The sequence below is a fragment of the Balaenoptera physalus genome, assembly GCF_965194825.1.
Source record: "Balaenoptera physalus genome assembly, chromosome: X".
NCBI classification, from domain to species: Eukaryota; Metazoa; Chordata; class Mammalia; order Artiodactyla; family Balaenopteridae; genus Balaenoptera; species Balaenoptera physalus.
Genome location: NC_138903.1, coordinates 21150473 through 21173903, shown reverse-complemented (window position 1 = coordinate 21173903; position 23431 = coordinate 21150473). Strand labels below are relative to the sequence as shown.

The window sequence follows — 23431 nt, the reverse complement described above, 5'->3', positions numbered from 1 at the left end:
GGCTTAGTTGCTCCGCGGCATGTGGGATCTTCCCAGACCAGGGCTCGAACCCGTGTCCCCTGCATTGGCAGACGGATTCTTAACCACTGCACCACCAGGGAGGTCCCCGGGGGGATTTTTAAATGTCTGATGTCCAGGCTGTACTCAGACCAATGACATCAGGTTCTCTGGGGCAGGCAAGCAGGGGGAACCCAGTCATCAGTATTTTGTAAGACTCCCCAAGGCTGGGAACCACTGTGCCAAAGAGAAAAAGCAGATTGCTACTGCTTTCCTCTCAGCACCATGATTTGTAAATTTACCATTTTTATTAAAACACAGCACACAAACTTTCATTTCAAAGTTGAAGTACCATATAATCTGTGATATTTACGGTCTGAAAAATATAAGAGCAAGTATCCTTCAAGGATTATTCTCTCTACAAGAAAGAACAAACGGCTAGCGTGTACATAGTGCAGGTCAGTATATCTCCAAATTAATTTCCATTAAAAATCATTTTTCTATCTTATGAATATTTTCCCTAACTGTGACTTATGTCTTATTTCTCACATTTGTATAGAACTTTATACTTTTCAAAGAGCTCCAGGTCTGCTCTTCCTTGGGGTGTCCACTTCTGGGTTCCCACACTATTTGCTTCTTGTGGTTCTAGTGAGTTTTGAATGCTTGTGACTCACTGGAATGTTTACCCTTTTAATTCTTTTTCACAGTCGGCCTCCTGGTCTCCTTCTACCTTTGATGTTAACTGGCTAACACTGTGGTTCATTTCCTGTTATTTGCAACTTTGGAATTAAAAGCATAAATAAAGTCAAAGAAATGAAAGGCCCAGGTCAGCTATCTTGTTAAGGGTCACAGCTGTGGTTCTGGAAGGTCCCAGTCCAACAACTGGCTTGTCCTCCCTCCCTCCATTCCCCAAATGTAGGCCTCTCCTGCAGAGACAGTTATTAAGGTTGGCCAAAGGCACTCTCAGAAAATGTGTTATCTTCATGAGCAGTTAGTTTTTTCTATGCTGAATCACATACTTTGTTGCTTGGGAAATGTATTTGATGAAATTCAAGTGGATAATTTGTCCAGTTTATTCAGCTTGTAAGGCCTTGTCTTTGAACATCCTTTATCCCTGAGATAACCAGGAATAACAAGGTGGTGCAAGTTTGCTTGTTGGTTGCGGGGGTGGGGGGGGTGGGGGGGCGTGGCGAAGAGGAGGCATTATGGGCCGTTCATTTTCTTATACAGAATTTGGAGTCAGAGGTACTTGCGTTCATTGCAATTTATAACTCAGTTCAAAATTCCAAGGTCATAAACTTGAACATCCACCTCCCAGGTCAGGTGTGCAGATTAAATGAGATAATGTAAGTTCTGCACCATAAATGCTGTTTTTTAAGCAGCCACCTAGTGTGCTCAGTTATTAGAAAAACATTCTGGTTTTAGTATACTTTCTGTCACAAGAAAAGAATTGAACAAATCTTAACTACATTTCCTTGTTTCTTGGAAAAAAAACACAACAACATAACATGACCTGCTACCAAGCCATTTAGGACCTAGGTGGGGAGAAGAGCTACCCTCGTGGGGTAGATTCAAGAATATGAGGCAACCTATAAATGGGGAGGCTGCGGTTCATGGTGGAGCGTGAGCTAAGAGTTCAAGGGGAGGAGGAACATGTCAAACCCAGCGCTTGGCTCTGGCTCCCACAGGCCTCGGTGCATCTCACAGCAGGTGCTCCCTCAAGGCGAGGACGGTGGCAGCCAACAGCCCCCGGCTACAGCCTCTAGCCTGTGAACTAGTGGGAGCTGTGGAGCCCGGGTACACCCAGCCCTGAGCCAAGTCCTGGGGTGATGGGAGCTTCGAGAGGAGCGGGCATCCTGACTGATAATCTTACCAGGACACGGGGACCATGTAGGTGGAAGGGGAGTTCTGCTAATGAACAGGAGGAGGGAAATGGGGAGTGGGCTGGGCGAAAGCTAGAGCCTCTGCAGGCCATGATATTTGCACTTTTGATTTTTTTGCTTTCTAGACAGAAAACAAAAAATCTGGACCATTCCATAAAAAAAACCAGAAACCAAACAACCTTATATGTAGTCCCCCTGTATTGTCTACAGGATGCTATTGGTACATTAAGGTCACTGTCATACCAACGCCTATACAGACACTTCAAAAAATGTTCAGTATGGTACTAGCCTCTCTTCCCTGCCACTCAGCACAATTTCTCTATGATTTCTCACCACCCCTCTTTTTTTTTTCTTCTTGTTTTTTTTCTGCTTGCAAATCATGTGATTCTATTTTAAAATGCTGTCTCTTTCTCCTCATGTTCCTTATCCTGTAGACTTTTCACCATATCCTCTTTTGGACTTTTTCTCAAACAAAACACTAATAATGAAACACTTTGCAAAAAGTTGTTAGGATGTTTGTATGCAATGTATACTGAGAGAACTGGGGCTCTTACCCCTGGAGCCACCCCAGGGTTCCTGCTGAGAGTCCAGGTGGGAGAGTATAGATTGTGATGATGACAGGATTCTATTTTACAAGAAGAAAGAAGTTAGGTACGAATCCAACCGTATCAGCCACAAAAGCTTCAGAAATGATCTTCCATATAAAAGACTCACATGAAAAGATAATTTTTTTCAATCAGAACAAATAATCCCCTTCTAAACCTTTAAATAATCATGAAGACTTATTTGAGATTTTTCCTGGTTTATTTTCAGTACTCAAATAGTAAAGGCAAAGGTTTATCTGAGTTTTGAAGATACTGTTTCCTTAACAGGAAATGAAACTGCCAATGTTCCACAAAGCAGACAAAATGCATAATTTGATGAAGAAATCATGCTGATTCACCAGAAGAAAATGGTCTTAATCGTAATCAACTGAACATTTGTGTGCAAGTCTTTTTAAAATTAAGTTGCCTTAAAAAATCAAATTGCTCTATAGACAAAGTTATGTCCTGGTATGATTCACAATTTAAAATGCATTTTAAGAATTTCTGACTTACATGCTGATTAGGAAACGTGAACATCACAACCATTTAACACTTTGGGGTAGGGTGGTTGGAGTTGGGAGTGGAAAGAGAAGTCACTGGAAAATTTCAAGAGCAAAGCGATGTCAGGCCATGTATACTACCTTTTATTTTTTTGTGAGTCTACATTTTTTGGTGAACTGTTTATATTTTTGCTTTGACCCAACTAGAAAATTGCGTTGCTTTACACACTGTCAAAGTTTTGTTTTGTCTTAATAACTACTTTGTTAGCTGATTATTTAGTTTACCTTACAGTCTTCTAAATAACTTCTAAAATCATAGCTTGTAATTTTTCCGATATGTGATTTATCACTTTGCTCACTTTATACCCATGACTTTCTATAAGAGTAATCGGAAAGCAACATACTAGAATTCCCAGCCTCTCCTTTACCACTAAGAGTTTCCTTGTGACACGTCCCAGCCAATGAAATGTAGATGGAAGTGATTAGAGAAGGCTTTCTTTTTTTTTTTTTTGGAGATGGCTTTCTACAGAATTTTTTTAAAAAGGCCGAGCTGTTTATGGACAGGCTGTGTATTTTACCCTCTGCCTTCCCCCTTTCCCTGCGCAGAAAGTGGACACATTGCTTGGAGGTGCCGGAAGTGACATTTAAGCTGATTGCTGAGGAAGAGTAGGAGTCTATAATTAGGTGAAGGGGAATGGAGATCTTCAAAGAAGGATGGTGCCCTGCCAAGAAATAATATAATACAGAATTTTTAAAGGATTGGATATTGGATGTGTCTATCTTGGAATCATTAAAAGCCTGCTCAGTGGGTGAGGGGCTATTCCAGCTCCAGTGGCAGAGTTAAGGCCACAGTTGGGTGAATAGAAACAACAAAGAGACAGTTTTCAACTTCAAGCTAGCTGAACTTTTTCACAAATGGAGCTTTCCAACAGTGCTTTGAGCTAGCATGTAGGGTAGTAACTTCCCCAGCACCGAATGTGTTCAAGCAGATGCTGACTGACGCCCACCCAGGAAGAGTAGAAGTGGGAGTCCTGTGTTCATGCAGTGATTGTACTATTTCAGTTTCGTTCAAGCATTTCTGGTCAAAAGAATTTTGAACAACTATGTACCCCTCCATGTATTTCATCTTTTAAAAATTTAATTTTCAAATTTTCTCTTGTACATTTTGAATTGACATTTTATATTTTTAAAATCATAGGTTAAATAGTTGCAAAGAACATGATTTCTGATGTACTGTACATTATGCACATACTTTAAATCTATTTTTATTGCTTTGAAATCTCAGCACAGCTCATTTAGCTCATTCAGTTAATGGAAAGTGCCTGCTGTACACCTAAAGGCACAGCCAGTCCTCATTGTCAAACCAATCAGCCAAAGCAAACTAACTTTTAAAGACTTGTGCAAAATATTAACCCTCTCCCTGCTCACCAACCAATGGTGGACCTAAAACTGACATGATTCTTGCCGTTATGAGCTTCTGTTCTAATGAGAGAGACAGATCTTAAAGAATTTCACAGATAAACAGCAAGTCACAAATGGGAAGACTGCAATGAAGGAGGTGTTAGTGGAATGTATACTAGGAGGTGGTCTGGGAGGGCTTCCCTGAGGAAGTGACATTTAAGTGGAGAGTTGAGGAAGAGTAGGAGTTAATTAGGTGAAAGGGAATGGAAATCCTTAAAGAAAATCTGAGTTTATTTTTCAATTCAAATAAATGTTAAATATTACCTCACTTCCACTTCTAATGCTTAGATAAAGCAGTTTGTCACCTGGATAAAATAAGTTGCCATTCCTCTCAATTTGTTTTTTAACCAAATGATCTCTTTCTCAGATCTTGAGAGAGAAAACTGTCCCAAATGTCTAATGGAATTTACAGTCTCTTCTGGGATGTAATAAACAATCATGATAAAATGCTTGAGCCAGCAATCTCGTGGAAATTTATGGTCGTTTCCCCACCCCCCACCCCCCACCCCCCCGCCCCGCCCCCGCCCCTGCCCGGAGCCAACTGACTGCTGACACTCTTTAACCAGTAGTTCCTTTATTGTACCACTTAGATCTCTACCAAGAGAGACACTTTGAATTGGCTTGCTCAGGAGCCTCTTTCTTTGTGGAGTTTGAAATATAAACCTTGGTTTGTGCTCCTAAGCAATCTGAGAAGCTGGTGAAGGGGAGCAGAATATCCCTCCCCCCAAACATGCCTCTTTGGCATGACGATTATTTTAGGCTGATTATTTTTAAGAACTAGCAGACACAGGAGAAGCTCTGAAAATCGAGTAGAAATTACCCTTTTGTAAGAGACGTTTACACTTATAAGAGAAATATCCGTTTGTAAGGGTGTCTCCCTCTGTGTACCAGGAGAAAGAAAATGTCTAAGTCTCTAGAACCTCTTATCAGTGGAGAAGACAACTTAAATTTGCCATACCCTTTACTGTTTACTGTGCTTTTCCTGGTAACCATCCGTAACTGGCTCTCCTCTCCCCTAACATCTTTCTTTTGTCTTTAGCTAGAGATGGTATTGAAGGTGGTGCCTTGGGCCATTTTGGAGCATTAGTTTTCCTGGGTATACAGGAGGCATACATGTTGTTAAACTTCTGTTTGTTTATCTCCTGTTAATCTGTCTTTCATTATAGGGAGATCTCAGCCAAGAACCTAGAAGGGTAGAGAAAAAATTATTTTTCCTCCCTGACTCTGGCTTAACTTTCAGGGAACTTCCCTCAGGAGCTATACATTGCTGAATTATTCCTTGGTTTGGTGCCCAGAGGTTTTTACACTTTGAGGTAACACACTCTGCTAAGATTCAGGGTAGATGAGGGATACATCTTTTTGTATTCAAGTGCAAGGACTATTATGGACGGGGAGATGGTCAAGAGGAACCCTTGTTACCTCATGGGCACTGTCAGGCAGATTATTTCCAGAAAGAGTACATATGGAATTTGAGGTTTGGAAAGCAAGTTCCTAAATCTCAGTCACCTGGAAAGTTCTCATATACTTCAAATGGCAAGTATTTCCCAGTTTGAAGGCCTTGAACTAGTAGACTCCTCTGTGCTAGGGGCAGAGGGTTATATAAATGACTGTAGAGAGTGATTTATCAGAGATCATGTCAAAAGATTATTCTTAGGGTTTGGGGACAGAGGCCCCTGCGGCAGCAGCCTGCATCTTGTCGAGTATCCTCAAAGCCCAGTCTTCTCAGTGGCTGCTTTGAGGACAGAGTGATTATTATTCAGTGGTTATTGTTGCAGAAAGATCATGTTGTGCTTTAGTTTCTGAAATGCAGGCTTTGATGAAGGAAACTAGAAAGAAACAAAAGTATTCTGTTTCTCCCCTAGGTGTTGGAGCATATGAAACCTAAGGGTTTGTTTTAAAAACGAAGTCTTAAACAATTAGCATTTGACCCAAAAGATGGTGTATTTTTCATTGGAAAAAATAATATTTTTAGTTTTGTCTTATCACTTGTAAATAAATTTTCATTTCCTTTCTCAATCCAAATCTCATTCTTTCCTACAAGCCATTACCAGGAAATACCTAGGTTTTAAAACATACACTTTGCTTTTTCCCATTGAGTTTTAACTAGAAAGAATAATAAACTTCATGAAATTCAAACCTAGGACAATACACCCAGAAAAATACTAACACAACAACCTGGGTTGCAAAACTTGTTTAGCAAGTTTCAGCTGGAGGTTAATTAAAACCTGCCTGGAAACCTCTTAAAACACAGACAGGAATGCAAACTACACACACCACCACCTAGATTCTTCCCTCTGGAACTTCCTCCTCCCCACTTCCCTGGATTTCGGTGGGAACATTTCCAGAGAGTTCCATCTGGTTGGACCCAGTGTCCATGACCAATAAGATTCTGCTTGTCCCATCCCAGGGGAGGAGCGGTAGGAGGGTGGGTAGGCAGCTCCCCCGCCCCCTTAGCAGTTATAACAAACAGCCTGCTACACCACTCCTTAAGCTTTTAGCTCCTCTGGGAGGTGGGGTGGGGACTGAGGGATTGTAAGAATTTCCTCCGCTGTTTCATGTTTTAAGTCAACATGTTTCAAGATACAGAGGAGTTAAGTGATGTTGTTCTGGACAACACAAGAGAGCACAGAGAGAGCTCAGAGCAGAACAGGAAAAGGTAGAAATGCTGCCTGACGTTTGATCTGCCTGTAAGAGACTACTGAACTGGCCGAACGTTCTAGAATATTAGCTGTATATTCTTTCAGAAGTTCCTCAGGGTTACCGCTATTATTTCTTCTGTCCAGGCTTGTTTAGAGTGATTGTCAGCTAACACCCCGTTGGTGGATAAGCATCTGCGAGATGTGCAGGAAACAAGGCCGGGGTGTAATTATAACATAATGCTGTAACAACATTGCACAAGGCTGCCTCAGTACTGTATGCCAGAGTACATCGCCACCATCTCACTGACAGGCATTTGGATGGTGATTAGTGTTGGATCATGTCCTGGAATCAGGCTTGAAGCCAGAGAAACTGGAAAATGATTTTTGTTTTTCAGTTCCTTGGAGGCCCGTGTGGAAAATTTAGGCGAGCAAATTTTTGTTTCTAGTAACAGAACTTGTATATAATTTGAGGAAGAGAAAGTGAAGTGGGGTGGTTCCTGAACCACTTGCCTTGCCTTGAAGCTGGTCCTCTGCGGAAGAGCCGCATTTTCTTGCAGAGCTGGCTGGGAAGCGTTGCGGCAGGAAGCAGTTGGTCTCAATCCCACCTTCCCCCTGGCTCCTCCACACCTAACGTAAGCACAGGCAAGACCTTTTCCAGGTGACAAAGAAACAGTCTGAGTCCCAAAGCACCACCAGTATTAATGACTCAAGGCCACTGTGTACAGTTAAATTAGACAGTGAGTTGTGGTTTGTGAGGTGTGTCTGGGGCCCAGCTGTCCAGTTCAAAGCTCAACCCCATTGCCTTCTGGTTGTATAACACAGAACAAGTTGCTTCACCCCCTACACCCTACCTGTCTCATACACAAAAGGATGGCTTTGTTTTAAGGATTAAATGACATAATCCATGTATAACATGTGGAATGTAGAAAGTGCCCTATAATTATCCGCTTTTTTTTTTACTTTGTACATATACAAGGTATATAGTTCTTTTTATTAAAATAGAGACATAAAATTAAAAAGAAAAACACAGCAGGGTCCTCAGGAGGATCTTTTTTTTTTTTTAATCACTCATCAATTTTATACATTCCACTTTTTTTTTTCCCCAATTAAATTCTGACTCTCAAAGTGGATGCCTGTTACAGGTAAAGCATGACATTAAAGTTGATTCTCTCTTTCCGTTTCCCCCCAAAACTGGGGCTGGTTGATTCCATTTATTTAATGAATGTTTGTTGAATGCCTACTGCGTGCCATGCGTGGAATGAGGCCCTGAGGATATAAAGATTATGGGACACATCCCTGCTCCTGGGATGTTGACAGTCAAGGAGGTCAAAGAGTGTGGATCAGCTGCTTTGAGAAGGGCCAGCTGTGTGGTAGAGAAAGCACACATTTGTGGAGGCACAGACCGGGTTGACAGCCTGGACCCACACCCCCTGCCGTGAATCCAAGTCGCTCAACCTCCCTAAGCTTCCATTTCCTCATCTTTGAAATGGGCCTGATTCAGTGGTGTGCTGAAGCCTGCTCCTACTGGCTTGGGAGAGCCTACTGTTAAATATTCGGGAATTTTGCAAGCCAGTTGTTGAAGCCTTTGGTAGCTTGAAATCAGCCTTGGTGGAAGTATTTACACGCTGTTAATCAGCAAATTCTACAAATCAAGGCTCCTCCCTAACCCCAGCTGGTTCACTGGCACACCACAGGAACATGTGGGGGGAGGAAAAACTTGACCTTTACCCTCTTGCGGTTTTTGGCTGGGCCTGAGAATTTAATTAATATAAAACAGACTAACAGGAGAAAAGCACACAAATTGATCAAATATGTTTTACAGTGACATGGGAGCCCTCATAAGGAAATGAACGCTCGAAGAGGTGGCAAACCTAAATGCTCTTCTAACAGATTGGACAAAGGGGCGATTGTGGAAAAGTAACTGAAATAGATGGGAGGCTAAAGGCAGACCTTGACTCCCAGTGGAAGAATATTTCTTTTTTCCTGGTACAGGGGAGGCATCTTTCACTTGGGAGTGTTATGTCCTGTTTTCAGAAGGAAAAGGGGAGATGAGAATGCTCTTCTTGGCATCTGCTGTTTTTCGAGTGCCTTTAGCTCAAAATAATCCTTATGCCAAAGTGGCATATTTTGGGGTGGCATATCCTGCCACTGTTGTTATGAAGATTAATGAAATAAAATCATGGTATCTACCACATAGTAGATGCTCAACATAGGGTTACTCTAAGTATATCATATAGAATATATATATATATATATATATATTTTTTTTTTTTTTTTAAACTGTAGTACTTGTAGGCATGTGAAACCAGAAATGGGGAAACTGGAAACCATGGCTTTTTTTTTTTTAATTTATTTTATTTATTTATTTATTTATTTTTGGCTGTGTTGGGTCTTTGTTTCTGTGCAAGGGCTTTCTCTAGTTGCGGCAAGCGGGGGCCACTCTTCATCGCGGTGCGCGGGCCTCTCACTATCGTGGCCTCTCTTGTTGGGAGCACAGAATCCAGACGCGCAGGCTCAGCAGTTGTGGCTCACGGGCCTAGTTGCTCTGTGGCATGTGGGATCTTCCCAGACCAGGGCTCGAACCCACGTCCCCTGCATTGGCAGGCAGATTCTCAACCACTGCGCCACCAGGGAAGCCCCATATAGAATATATTAATCATGTACATCCTGCACTTCCGTATTCATAATCTCATTTGCAACTCTGAGGTAGTTTATTTTTAGTCCCGTAAATGAAGAAGAGCAAAGATCCAATTCAGTTTCCTTTGACTCCAAGTGGAGTGTTCTTTCCACCAGACCCAAACTGCCCCTGGACAGACCGCGTTGCTCTGCAAACAAGGATCATTGTCATTGTGGATTTAGCTGTTTTGTAACCACTTTTGTTGTTTTTGTTATTGATTCACTGAATGAAAGAAAGCGGGATAAGCCCCGAGGTGGAAGAAGACAGCCCTGGGCCACAGCTGGTGGAAGGCTCCCTGAGCTAAGCTGGAGGTGAACGGCACCAGTCTGCTGTGCCCATGTTATTTATTGTCAGAACAGAGCTGTGAACACTGCTTGATCCCAGTAAATGTTGCTTCCCTGGAAATCTCAGAAGCTCGGAATTACCTAGCTATTGATGTCAGGTCTGGGGTAGGAAATGTACAAGATGAACCTGGGACATCTTAAAAGCGAGGAAGCTAACAAAGAAAGGCTTCTGCAGTCGTGTCCGAAGGACTCTGAAGCCAACTTGAAGAAGCTCTCGCTGGACAATTAGAGCAATCCGAGCTTCAATCAGAAAAATGATGGCAGGAAATTAAGACACAGGAAATATTTAAAGTCCACGAGTTAATAAAGATACTTGGGGGGAAAAAACCGAATTGGGAGATGCTGGGGAAGCCAGTTCATTCTTTTGAAACCCAGTAAATAAAAAGAATCAAGCATGTATCCTGCCTTTGCTGGGTGAACTGTACTTCATGGTAACGAAATACAATATAGGAGAAAGTTCTCTTTATAGAAGTATTTTAGCTAAGAAATGAACAAGGAATGATAGAGTATCACAGTTTGAAACTCCTAATGAATCAGTGCACCTTGGTATTGACATCATCGGCTGCATCACAAAAAGAGACAACCAAACATTATATGCCTCTTGGTGGAAAAAAAACATATCTATGAAATATTCTTGCTGAAATATCAAGACTAAATCTGTCCAAATTGGGGCTTAATTGGTAAAGTCTTACCTATGATGCCGTTGGCCTTTTTTTAACCAATCAGAAGCAGGCAGTATTGCATTATGGTCACAGCAGTGTTTCTCAAACTCTAGTAACACAGACTCCTTTTACAGGAAAGACTTCTCACAGTGGTGATTGAAATTATTCTTATTATATTTACTTACTGTAGACATACAACTAGATGTGAACATTTGATGTTCATAGCTCCTATACAACTGTGAAACCATATACATTTACAAGTCAAATCAGACAAAACTACCAAATGAATAAAATTTAAATGGGCAACACTGATTTAATGTGAGGGAAGATATTTTGCTGAAATGAAGTTGCTGCTTGCAAAGGAGCGTGGTACTGATGGCTGTTTCCGGTTGCAGCACCGTATGCAGTTGGTTGACACAATTCTCCCACCATTTTTCTCTAAAAACTCTCCAGGAGGTTCTCCCTCATGCAGCGTGATGTGACTTCACTTGTTCTTTGCTTGTTAATGATGTGGTGCCAAGGTGAGCAGCGTAAACACAGACTGAAATGGTTGTCCTCACAGTTGTGACTAGGATTCGGTTAAAAGGTGATTATCTACATCAGTGGCGATCAACCCTGCCTTCACTTTGGAATGCACATTAAGATATAATTAAAGATTCTATCCGGGTGGGGCGTTAGTATTTCTTAAAATCTTTCTAGGTGATTCTAATGTGCAGCCCGGACTAAGAACTACTCATTTCAATGATCTAGAAAATGCTTATACAGTTGGCCCTCCCTGATCTGTGAGTTCCATATCCGTGGATTCAAGTAACAGTGGATGGAAAATATTTGGAAAAAAAAATTCCAGAGTCCCCCTCGGATACTGAGGGACAATTGTACTTATTATTCTTTAGAGTATAATCCAAAAGAAACACCAAATTCAGTCATTCTTATGGAGAATATGAGGTCCTCTGAGAATATGGCAGTGAACCCCCAGGGGTTTGAGAAATTTTGTTTGGAGTTTGATTCCCAGGCCTAGTTGTGTGGCCTTAGGAAACTTAACCTCTCTGAGGGTTAGTTTCTCATTATAAAAAGAAACAAATAGTAGCATCTACCTCACACGATGTTTGTGAGAATTAGATGACATAATAACTATACAAAGTGCTAAATGCAATGCCTGGTTCCTGGTGAGTACTTACTAAACGTTAGCTCTTATTAACTATTATGTTGATAACCGCGTGGAAGCTACTAAAACATTTGCTGGGCAGATGCGAGCCACAAGAAAGAAAGGTGTTGGGGGAAGAGGGTGCTGGGAGAACCTTGCAAGGAAGGGCATTTGGTGGCCTTTGATAGATGAGGCATAAAAGGCAATGATGGTAGGGGTGGGGGTGGGATGGACTCAATAAGGGTGTGGGCCTGTCAGTCTGGGTTGTGGGTGACAGCTGACTAGCTTGAAGCCCAGACCGGCAGCACAAAGAAAAGGGATGAGAATAAAGCACAGAGTCACCCTGAGATGACAATCCACACGAAGAGATGATGAAGCAAGGAGACGAAGATGAGGCCGGTCTCGCAAACAGAATCCTGGGAGCGGACATGGCCACCTGCAGACTCTGAACAGGAGGCCTGGCCTGCCCAGAGCCTGGCCAGCTCCCTCAGTTGCTGCTGAGCAGCCACTTGCCTCAAGGAGCACAGGTAAGTGCCATCATTCTAGGCCCTGCTGGGGACTCACAGGACTGGGTAGAGTGGGTGTTAAGACATTAATAAATCATTAGATTTCTTCTGAATTGTTGCTTGTGCATTTCTGTGAAAAAGACTCCACTTTCTTTCCCTAGAAAGGCTGCCCAGTGGAATCTAAGCAGTTGATGACCTTGGGCTCTGGTTTGGAGCATGACAGAAGGTGCCTCTACTGTTGACCCTGTAATCAGATTGGCGGCAGGATGTCTTGTAAGCCTATGTGTGGATAAACCCAGCTACTTCCTGTTTTAATACTATCAAAATTTTTGATTTTATTATTCTTTAAGGGAGCTAATAAACTTAGCAGGTAAGTTATTTTTTTTAACTACACAGAGAAAACCCCAAAATATTCTTATGTAATAATTGGCAAGTTCTTAGGCCTGAAATACTGTTCTTCCCAAATGATTATGTCAGGCATAATATTTTAGTAAAATAGTAATTTCAAAGTTATTTTTACAGAGGTGTTGCTTACCTGGACTCCCCCTGCCCCCCTTTTCCAGGTTTATCATTGTTTATTATTTCCTTTCATATAATTTCCCCGGAACATGTTTTCTTACTTGCCTGGTGATTTCAAGCTTTATGCATTTGTTTTTATAGTTGTTTTTAAAGAGGTACCTTTGTAACAGAGTTGAACATTCAGTGGAATGATGCTGTGGTGTTTCAGCTTCTAAATTTTAAACTCAAGGGACTTTTTTAAAGTGGATACAAAAACTTCCTAAAAGCTTTCATGGTGACAACACTGGGCCTTTAGGGCTAAGCTCTAAGAAGTATGAGAAAACAAAGAGTTACATTGTAACTCACTTGGTTAATCTAATTTATTCACATATTTAACCACAGTCAGCATGTAGTTGTTTTCCTCAAAGAGGCCCACTTTCCAAAACACAATTTTCAAAATGTCTTCTTTCCCCACAAAGCTCCTTGTGTTTAGTTAACCCTTTTTATGCTTGCCAGCGTTTGTCTCCTATAGTTACTTGCCTGTCTAGCAGGACCCTGCTTGAGAATGGACTCTATTTTCATGACATGCTCTCTGAGCTACCAATAAATCCCAAAGCACTCCTGTTAAACACAGTACAGGATCCTGCTTGTTTATATGGCTGCCTTCTAATTTAGGAAGCCACAAGACACTGAAACCAAGGGATGCAGGACAAATCACCCTTTGAGTGAGGAGCCCAGTATTTCTTTCCTGGAGAACACAGTAAGAAGATACAGAGTACTGCTTTTCAGTCATCTGACGATTTCTTTTGGAAAACATTAATCTTGGCAATCAGTACAGTGGTTATTAACTACCATTTTCATTATTGTGGGAATTAGTGGGTTTAGGAATTTAGGTCAGTGTCATGAGTAATAAAGGAGTTCACCTATCTAAAACTGTCTCCTCCTCAGCCCTCTCTGAGAGTTTCATTTTCAGTCCTGGAGAAAGCTTCTGTTTACTTCTCCCCTAACCCCCAGCAGTTTTAAGCCCTCCTATTGTTTCTCCGCTTAGAAAACTATGTGTTAACAGTTATCAGAAACTTGCCCTCCAAATAGGATGCTAATTTCCCTGATTGGTACCTGTGTCCAACTCCAGCCTTTTAGTTTACAAAATTCCTTTAAAAATGTGGAAGTTTTGTTCCTGCCTAACGAGCAAAGTGATCTACTTTCTCTTCAGAATAGTATTTGTGTGTGGGATGAGGTTGTTGTGGGCAAGATGTTTTTTCCCCCAATTTCCAGTATTTCAGAATCCCATTTCCACCTCTTTTACTGGTGTAACAAATGGGCTTTTTCATTGTGGGCCTTAGTTTCTAAGCTCTTGAAAATTCTGTTGGGTTAAGTGTAGTGTCATCAATATAAAGTCATATTTTTATATGTTGCTACATGTAAAACCTTGGGATTCAACTGGCTTCTTTCTAGACATTGGGAATACCAGCACAACACAGCTCCTGACCATAAGACACTTTAAACTGGGTTAAAAGCTCTTTTTAAAAAACTGTCAACTTATCATGTTTCTTGGGCATTTTTACTTTGCACTCAACAGAGCAAGAAAAATGTCTAAGAAATAAAGGATCAGTAAAAATGCTTACACCAAACAATTAAATCAAAGGGTAGTTTATTAAAAAAGAATCAAAACAGAAACTCTAAGTACCAGTGTGTACATTGTACACATTGAAATGACTCACAAGAGTGGAGTTTTTTTCATAGACATTATCATACCACCTTGCTGTTCATTAAAGATGTTCAACAGAAGTCTGACTCCAACGTGCATACAAGGATTGCCATCTTAAACAGACCTTACTTCAAACATGCAACAACGCCACTGGTAATAAAGCTTTGGAATGGGTGCTCATTCTATCATTTCACTACAAATAGGATAGAAAGCAAGGTAAGTTGAGAATTTATTCTAAAATAGAATGGAAGCTGTCATTGTCTACACCAGCACTCCTCACTCCTCTGCTGCCATTTTTAGCAAGTACTCCTTGTCGATCTTGAAGAGTCTCCATCCCTCTTCGCTGGACAGATCAGAAGCACCTCTTCTTTTGTAGAAGTTGATAGATGGTTCATTCCACTCTGCTACCAAGAAGTGCATGCTGCTGCAGCGACACTTCATCGCAACCTGTTACGCAGGAGAGGAAAACACAAACTCAGTGACATTTCACCTGCTTTCCAAGACCCAATTTTGATTCAGGCATTAAAATAATCCAGTAACCCTTACAAATTTGGAAACCAAACACCAAGACATACCTGGCTTAGATTCTTCAGAATTTCTGATCCTATGCCAAAGCCTAAAAAAGAAAGAGAAGTACAATTTAAAAGGTCATTTTAAGGACTTCAAGCCCTGATTTCTCTTTAGAGCAGCCCCCCTGAACTCAACCATACCTCTATAATCACTCATCACGAAGAAGTCCTCAAGATACAACAGTTTGCCAATCCATGGGTCATAGGTAAAATAGTACATGGCAAAACCAACAATGCTGTGTCCTGTAATAAGAGTATCACATGAGTTATGGATGAAAAACAATCCGTCAAAGTTGTAGCTGCAAAATCAGAAGTCTATCATAAGTTTTTAAAAAACATACATGCATGTATTACAGAAATAAGTAGCCAGTGGGCCGGACTGTCTCCTGACTTTTATGCTAGTGCAATCCAGGCCACTGTTGGATGATCTCACTGTTCTTAGAACATGTATTTGCAAAAAGCACACATTAGAGCTAGCTGAAGCCAGGCTAAAACTGTGGACTGGCCACTCTGCAATCTGCTGGATCTCACACTCAGGAAGTGAGAAAGCTTTCATTACTTGCCAGAACGAAAGTGCTATGGTCTTAAAACTAAACACACACATTATTCACATCCTATTGATATACTGGTATCTTGACTTGGGATTAAGTCAGGTTTACACGGCAGTTCAGAATAGTTAAGTATTTGTAGTTTAGAAACTCTGCTTCCTTAAGGTCAGGACATCAGGCCAAAAGAGCAACGTTTAATTTCAGAACTTGCCTTCCAATTCACACATTTTCGATTTGTTCTCCCCAGTGTTTAAGCCGGAAGAAGTAGAGGTACCCAGGTGTGATGTAACATCCATATACCTCTGGAAAGTACCTCATCCCTTACATTTTCTGCTCATTTTTTCTAGTATGAGGAAATGACCTCAGAAAAAACCTTAAGCAACCCCCACCGCCCCTGCCCAACAACTTCCCTCTTTAGCTCTGTCTTCTGCCCATTCAACAAGGACCAGAAAGGAAAAAACAACAACAAAGAAAAAACAAAGAAAAAAAGGAAAAAAGCATCTGACTCCTTCTTTACGGGTATCTGTAATTCCAATTGGAGGCAAAGGTTTCAAATTAAACTTTCTAGCCATTTTATAGTCCTTTGCAAACAGGAAGTGAGTACAATGGAGCTTCTGATCTACCGTGTTTTAAGTGTGTGATAATAGGGCCTTACCTCATTTATCATGATCATCTACTTTATTGTGTAAAGGATCTTTTAGTTACCTCCCCGCCCATCCATGTACACGGAAGGGCCATGTACATGGCGAAGCTAGAGACTGTAACCTGAAGATTGGGACAAATTAAAGAAAAAAATGTAATTTAACACAAATACAAAAACGGTTACGTTAGGGTCAAACAAGAACCATTTATGAAACTGAATTACAACAAACGACTTTATACCTAACTTTTCCGGGTCTCCACAGCACTGATAACTTAAAGAGCTCTTCTAACCCGCCCTATTATTAAGTGCAGCACATCTATTTTCTTTTTCTCAGTAGTTTGAACACTGGCTGGCTAGTATTTCTGGCCAACTTCTCAGTAAGTAACTTCAGCCTGTGTTGTCAGTGCTTCTACAGAGCAGTCACTACGTCTTGCACAACACTCGGTCTCTCCGGCTTCTGGAAGGAGAGGGCGATTACCTTCTGGAGTCACGTGCTCCTTGGGCACTTCTGCAACCAGGCAGTGGTAGAAGGGGTGCTCTCCAAAACCATCCTCTAGCAGATCTGCAAGAAGAGGCAGCAGAGACAATGTTGGCCTCGATGAAGGTGGCAGGCACCGGACGCTCGTCCCCCGCCCCGCCACTAATGCGTTACCTTTTTCAGTTAATATTACTTGCTCTTCCATGTATTCGTATTTAGCCAGTTCCTGGGTTGATGTACACAAGAGAAAAGAAGACAAGCAGAAAATTAAGTGAGGCCCCGGCCCGGCCAGCTCGGGGGAATGGGGTGGGCTGGGCGGGGATTCATTCCCAGAGTCTCGCCCAGAGCGGCGCGGCCGGGCCGGGGCTGGGGGAGGCAGGCGGAGAGGGGGGCCTACCGGGGACAAGGACCTCACCGCCCGCCGCAGGAAGAGCCCCTGCCTCCCGCTACCTTGATCAGCCGCAGAATGTCACTGCAGTCGGCGGCGGTGGCCGGGCGGATCACGAATTTAGCCATTTTCTTCTTTTGCTTTTCTTCCCTTTGCGGACCAAGCCCCTGTACTTGAACAGCAGGAGGAGGTGGTTCCTCATTCGTCTCCCGGGAGCGTCCTCTTCCCAGTCAGGATGGCACCATGACCCGGCGAACCTCGGCGAACAAAGTAAGAACACCACCTAACTGAAACACCAGCCGCTCGCTTCAGCCGCCCGGCTCCGCTTTTTAGTGCGAAGAAGCCCCGCCCCGGGCCGTGAGGCGGAGGCGCCTCGTCCAATGAGACGCCTCGCCCAATGAGGCCGCGGCGCCTCGTCCAATGAGGCCGCGACCTCCCCCCCTCTTCCGGGCACCTCCCTCTCTTCCGGCCGCCCGAGTGAACCCGGCCCGCGCGGGCGGGGGAGCGGGCGGTGAGGCGCCTGGTGCGGCTCTCTAGCGGCGACCTCTAGCGGCGCTTGGTGGAGCCTTCCTGAAAGCCCGACCTCGGAGCCTAAGCGTCCCCTAGTAACCTTCGCAAAAAGGAAGAGAGGGGTTCCCCTTTTGGCCCTGGACCAGTGACTTTGCTGTTTCTTCCTTGGAGAGACCTGGCTTTGGGCGATGGGGGGATAAGGGGATTAGAGCAGTGGCTCTCGTAGGGTGGTCTGAGGGGCCCTGTGGGTCCGAAGATCCTTTCAAAACTAGTTTCATAGTAATGGTAGGATTTCGTTTCCCTTTCTTACTCTCGCTGAAATTTTCCAGAGAACTGATGTGTGATGACGTCATCGCTCTCATGACTAAAGGAATGTGTGCTTGTATTGTGTTTTCCAGAATTTCCTAAGGTAAGCTACTTCGATTCCTCGATGATTTTTTCCCCCCTCTGCTGGTAATTTTTAGAGTTAACAGAATATCTTCTTTCTTACTTTTTTCCTTATTTTTTCTTAAATTTCTGACCTTCCTTGTGGAAACACTTTCCTTCTGCCTGAGGTACACTCCTTCATACTTCCATTTAGTGAAGGTCTGCTCTTGGAAAATTTTTGTTTTGCTTGTCTAAATATGTCTTTAAATTCATCTTAAAGTTCTTGAAGGATTTATTTCACTGTTAGCGAGTTTGAGGTTAGAAGTTCTTTTCTTTCAGCATATTGATGATATCTGACTATCTTCTGGCTTGCATTGCTGTTGAAAATTGTTATATTCCCTCCTTCCTCATTCCCTGTGCTTCTCCCCTCTCCCCTTTAAAACTTTTTATTTCGAACCAATTACAAATTTACAGGATGTGTGATGACATCATTGCTCTGGTGACTAAAGGAATGTGTGCTTGTGTGTTCTCATGTTTTCTAGAATTTTTGAAGGCAAGCTTTTCGGATTTTTCAATTATTTTTAAATGTCCTGAGAGTAAAATGTTTGAGAACAGTTGGATTAGAGTATAGCTCTTCCTGGATTATACCCAGTGGAACAAGTACTCAAGCCTCTTGCAGATAGAGGGTTTTTCTGTTTGTTTTTTTTTTTTTGGCTTTTACAAACCACCTTCCCAGACAGGTCCTCTGAGGGCCCTGCTTTGTCTGGCCTGCCTGGGTTCTGGAATGAGTCAAAGAGAAAGCATAAAAGGGGCCTGCAGTGTTTTCAGTCTATAGGTTGGATTATCACCAGATGACTCCCCCAACGTTCAACAAGTAATTCTCTGCCTTTGCTCGCAATATCCTGTATGTAGAAAAGAAAGCAAAAGTAGCTCCTTCGTTACCCTTCCCACCCTCTGGGGGTATCATGCATAGTGAGTCATTGGGAGAATTTATGAAATGTGTTTCTCAAAGATCTTTAAAAATAGCATTGATTCTTGTCTGCCTAAAGCCACTTCAGGTAGTGTCTTTCCTGACACCATTGCACACAGATGACCATACATAGGCCCTTCCTGCCTCTGCTTTGTTCTGTTTTGTGGGAGGACCCAGGAGAGCTTGTTACAGAGTTACTGCTAACAGTAAGTAAGAACTAGGTGACTAAGCACTAATAATAGCTGCCTCCTTGAAGCAAAAACAAGGTCGTTTTCAATGTGGGCTGCTTAGGTTTTTAGAATAATGATTGTTTCATTAAAACACACTATAATTTTTTTCTATTTATTCTGTTTTTCCAGTTTAAGTTTCATGCTCTTATGCTTCACTTTGCCATTATGACATGGAGAGCCCATTCTGAAAGACAGGTGGCTAAAAAAAAGCTCATTGTGATTGTGTTTTTTGCACATGTAAAAACTTAGAACCCTAAGAAATGTGAATTTTCTTTATGAATCAAGTTAGGTTTTTCTATTGTCAGAAGTAGATAGATGCCATGGAGGACCAACATTACCCCCTCTTGATACTGGAATTTAAATTTAAAACTGCATAAAAAGGGGTTAACTTCCTAGCATTTGGAAAACTTTTATTTGGCTAATGAGTCAACAAATCAACAACTATTTATTGACTCTTATGCTAGGTACTTGGGGGTTATAAAGGAGGACTAAGTTTGAAACGAGCCCTCAGGGCATACAGTTTACTTTGCAGATATGTTTGTAGTTTACTACAACAGAATTTAATCTTTGTGAGAAAGATAATTCCTATAACTGAAGAGGTCTGAGTAGGGGGAGAGTAGGAGGAAAGGAAACAGCCAAGGGACATCGTGGGTGTTTTACATTCATTGACTCCTTTAATATCAACTGTCCTGTGAAATAGCTAATGTTAGCTCCATCTTTGCAACAGAGAAAACCAGAGGCTCAGAGGGCTACAAAATTGCAACAGCCAGGAAGTGGTAGAGCTAGGAAAGAAGGAATTCTGTTGATTTCCCTGCCAAAGTGAAGCTGTCCAACTTGCCCTATTAAACTATTATGGAAGGTGTCATAGTTTTTTTTTTCTGTTTATAAAAATAATGCATATTGATTAAGAAAATATAAGTGCAGAAATACAAAAAGGGGGCTTCCCTGGTGGCGCAGTGGTTAAGAATCTGCCTGCCAATGCAGGGCACACGGGTTCGAGCCCTGGCCCGGGAAGATCCCACATGCCGCGGAGCAACTAAGCCCGTGCGCCACAACTACTGGGCCTGCGCTCTAGAGCCCGCGAGCCACAACTACTTAGCCCACGTGCCACAACTACTGAAGCCTGCACGCCTAGAGCCCATGCTCCGCAGCAAGAGAAGCCACAACAGTGAGAAGCCCGTGCGCCACAACGAAGAGCGGCCCCCACTCACTGCAACTAGAGAAAGCCCGTGTACAGCAACGAAGACCCAACACAGCCAAAAATAAATAAATAAATAAATAAATATATTTAAAAAAAGAAATACAAAAAGTTAATAAAAATAATCCCTATTAGTAGGTTGATTTCCTTCCAGTCTTTTTTTCTATGTACATATACATGCAGGGCTGATATTCAGTTGGTATATACAGTGTAGTGGATTAAAATAACCACAAATTCATTGCAGCTCCTCCCATCAAGAGGTAGAATCTAGGACTTTGCTGGTGACGCAGTGGTTAAGAATCTGCCTGCCAATGCAGGGGACACGGGTTCGATCCCTGGTCTGGTAAGATCCCACATGCCACGGAGCAACTAAGCCTGTGCGCCACAGCTACTGAGCCTGCGCTCTAGAGCCCTTGAGCCACAACTACTGAGCCCGTGTGCCACAACTACTGAAGCCCGTGCGCCTAGAGCCCATGCTCCACAACAAGAGAAGCCTCCACGATGAGAAGACCACGCACTGCAATGAAGAGTAGGCCCCGCTTGCTGCAACTAGAGGAAGCCCATGTGCAGCAACGAAGACCCAACGCAGCCAAAAACTAAATAGATAAATGAATAGATAAATGAATAAATAAATAAATAAATAAGAGGTAGAATCTATTTCCCCACTCCTTGAATTTGGGCTGGCTTTGTGACTTGCCTTGACCAATAGAATACAGTAAAAGTGGTGGTGTACAACTCCTAAGCAAGACCCCAAGAGATCTTAAAGCTTCTGCTCACACCCTCTTGGAACACTGCTGCTGCCATATGAAGAAGCTTGAGCTAGCTTCCTTGAGGATGAAAGACCTCATGAGGAGATGCGCAAGTGAGGCCAGATGCGTAAGCGATGCCACCTTGGACCATTCAGTCCCAATTGAGCTGTCAAATGATTGCAGCCACACAAGAGACCTTAGGCAAGACCAGCAGAAGAACCCCCTCGCTGATCCCAGTCCATGTTATCAACCCACAGCATCATGAGTCAATAGAATTGTTGTTTTAAGCCACTAAAATTTAGGGTTCTTTGTTACACAACAAAGGCTAACCGAATTCAGACGGCCATTTAGGTTGTTTACACCTGGCTTCCATTCTGATTGGTTGTAGTATCCATTCCAACTGGTCTGTGCTTTGCAATACTCATTTAAAAATATTTTAAAAATCACCTTGTGTGGGTTGTACGTATGTAATAACAAAATATTGGTATCATGTATCTATAATGTCTATCCTGCAGCATAGTGTAGTGGCTTCTTATCTACTACAGCTTTGGACTTAGATACTCCCCATCTGTGTGATTGTATCAATACTTAACCTTGTTAAGTCACCATTTCTTCATCTGTAATTAGTAAATAATAATAGTACCCTTCATATGGTTAATTGTTGTGAGTATTAAATGAAGTAATACATATAAAGTACCCAGTGGGAATTCCCTGGTGGTCCAGTGGTTAGGACTCTGCGCTCTCACTGCTGAGGGCCTGGGTTCAATCCCTGGTTGGGGAACTAAGATCCCACAAGCCTCGCAGTATGGCAAAAAAAAAATACCCAGCATAGCACCTGGCATAATTGTTAGCATTATTACTATTAATAGTATAGAGTATTTCCCCATGTCACTAGGTATATTTAAATTAAAAAATATACATAATGGCTCCTTAGAGTTCCATTGTGAAATTTATTTTACCATTCTATTGTTGAAGATGCAGGGCTTTTTCCCAATGATAAATAATACTTTGTTTTGTTTTGTTAATTAATTAATTAATTAATTTATTTATTTATTTATTTATTTTTGGCTGCGTTGGGTCTTCGTTGCTGTGTGCGGGCTTTCTCTAGTTGTGGCAAGCGGGGGCTACTCTTTGTTGTGGTGCACGGGCTCCTCATTGCGGTGCCTTCTCTTGTTGTGGAGCACAGGCTCTAGGCACGTGAGCTTCAGTAGTTATGGCTCGCGGGCTCAGTAGTTGTGGCGCATGGACTTAGTTGCTCCACAGCATGTGGGATCTTCCTGGACCAGGGATTGAACCCGTGTCCCTTGCATTGGCAGGTGGATTCTTAACCACTGCACCACCAGGGAAGTCCCTAATACTTTGATAAACATCTTTTTACCTAAATTTTAGCCCAGGTTTCTGATTGTTTCCTTAGGTATATTCCTAGAAGTGAAATTACTAGATGAGCAGAGATGTAATTTTGTTGATCTGGAGCCAAAGAAACACTCTAAAACTTCAGGTCCTCACTACATGAAAGTGTAATTTGAGATGACTCTCTAGATGTGCTTGCTCTAGCTTGAATTATCTAAATTTTGATAACATCTGATAACATCTGGGTTCCACAGTTGTAATAGAATTTGAGTCTTTCTCAGAGGGTGGTTTTCTTGCTACATATCACAGATGGGTGATAACCTGTGAGAATGATCAATAAATAAATACAACCACCTCCAGGAAAACACCTGGTTTTGGGCCAAGATTTCCTTTCTTTTTTTTTAATTTGTTTTTTATTGAAGTATAGTTGAATTATGGGCCAAGATATTCTTTTCTTTTCTTTTCCTTACCTTACCTTACCTTACATTTCTTTTTGAGAAATTATAATTTAGGACATGGAAAGCTGTTTCATCTTTGGGGTAGACCATCAAAAGTGGAAGACTTCTGTCTATAAATGTAAAGTATTACATGACTTTAGGCCGCAATTAAAAGAGCCAGGTCAGCAATAAGTGAGGTGTTAATCAGGCCTCTTGTTTGCAAGTGATCGCCACATCTTACTCTTCCGCCATCTTGAAGGTCTCCATAGTCTTTATTTTAAAGTCTGTTTTGTCTGATATGAGAATTGCTACTCCAGCTTTCTTTTGATTTCCATTTGCATGGAATATCTTTTTCCATCCCCTCACTTTCAGTCTGTATGTGTCCCTGGGTC

General features: G+C 42.1%; 2 protein-coding genes across 3 annotated transcripts in view; one reads left to right on the top strand and one right to left on the bottom strand.

Moving 5' to 3' along the window:
* Nucleotides 1-14529: 14529 nt before the first annotated feature.
* SAT1 (spermidine/spermine N1-acetyltransferase 1) lies at nucleotides 14530-17554 on the bottom strand. The gene is made up of 6 exons (XM_082447313.1): nucleotides 17292-17554; nucleotides 17016-17067; nucleotides 16842-16925; nucleotides 15314-15415; nucleotides 15179-15219; nucleotides 14530-15050 (listed from the first exon to the last, which is right to left on the bottom strand). Exons 1-6 carry the CDS (start codon nucleotides 17355-17357, stop codon nucleotides 14880-14882), a joined length of 516 nt encoding a protein of 171 aa, XP_082303439.1. The 5' UTR covers nucleotides 17358-17554; the 3' UTR covers nucleotides 14530-14879.
* Nucleotides 17555-17795: 241 nt separating this feature from the next.
* ACOT9 (acyl-CoA thioesterase 9) overlaps nucleotides 17796-23431 on the top strand; it is a 74100-nt gene continuing 68464 nt past the window's right edge. For both annotated transcript variants that reach the window (XM_082447205.1, XM_082447203.1), the window contains exon 1: nucleotides 17796-18148. The gene's annotated coding sequence lies outside the window, so the exon portion shown is untranslated. The remainder of the gene's footprint in view (nucleotides 18149-23431) is intronic.

Excerpts from the sequence above, each read along its gene's own strand:
- SAT1 (XM_082447313.1), bottom strand. The coding sequence starts at position 17,357 with ATGGCTAAATTCGTGATCCGCCCGGCCACCGCCGCCGACTGCAGTGAC. Across the intron at positions 16,926-17,015 it reads AGTAATATTAACTGAAAAAG|ATCTGCTAGAGGATGGTTTT; the intron begins GTAACGCATTAG and ends CTCTTCTTGCAG. Across the intron at positions 15,220-15,313 it reads CGTGATGAGTGATTATAGAG|GCTTTGGCATAGGATCAGAA; the intron begins GTATGGTTGAGT and ends TTTCTTTTTTAG.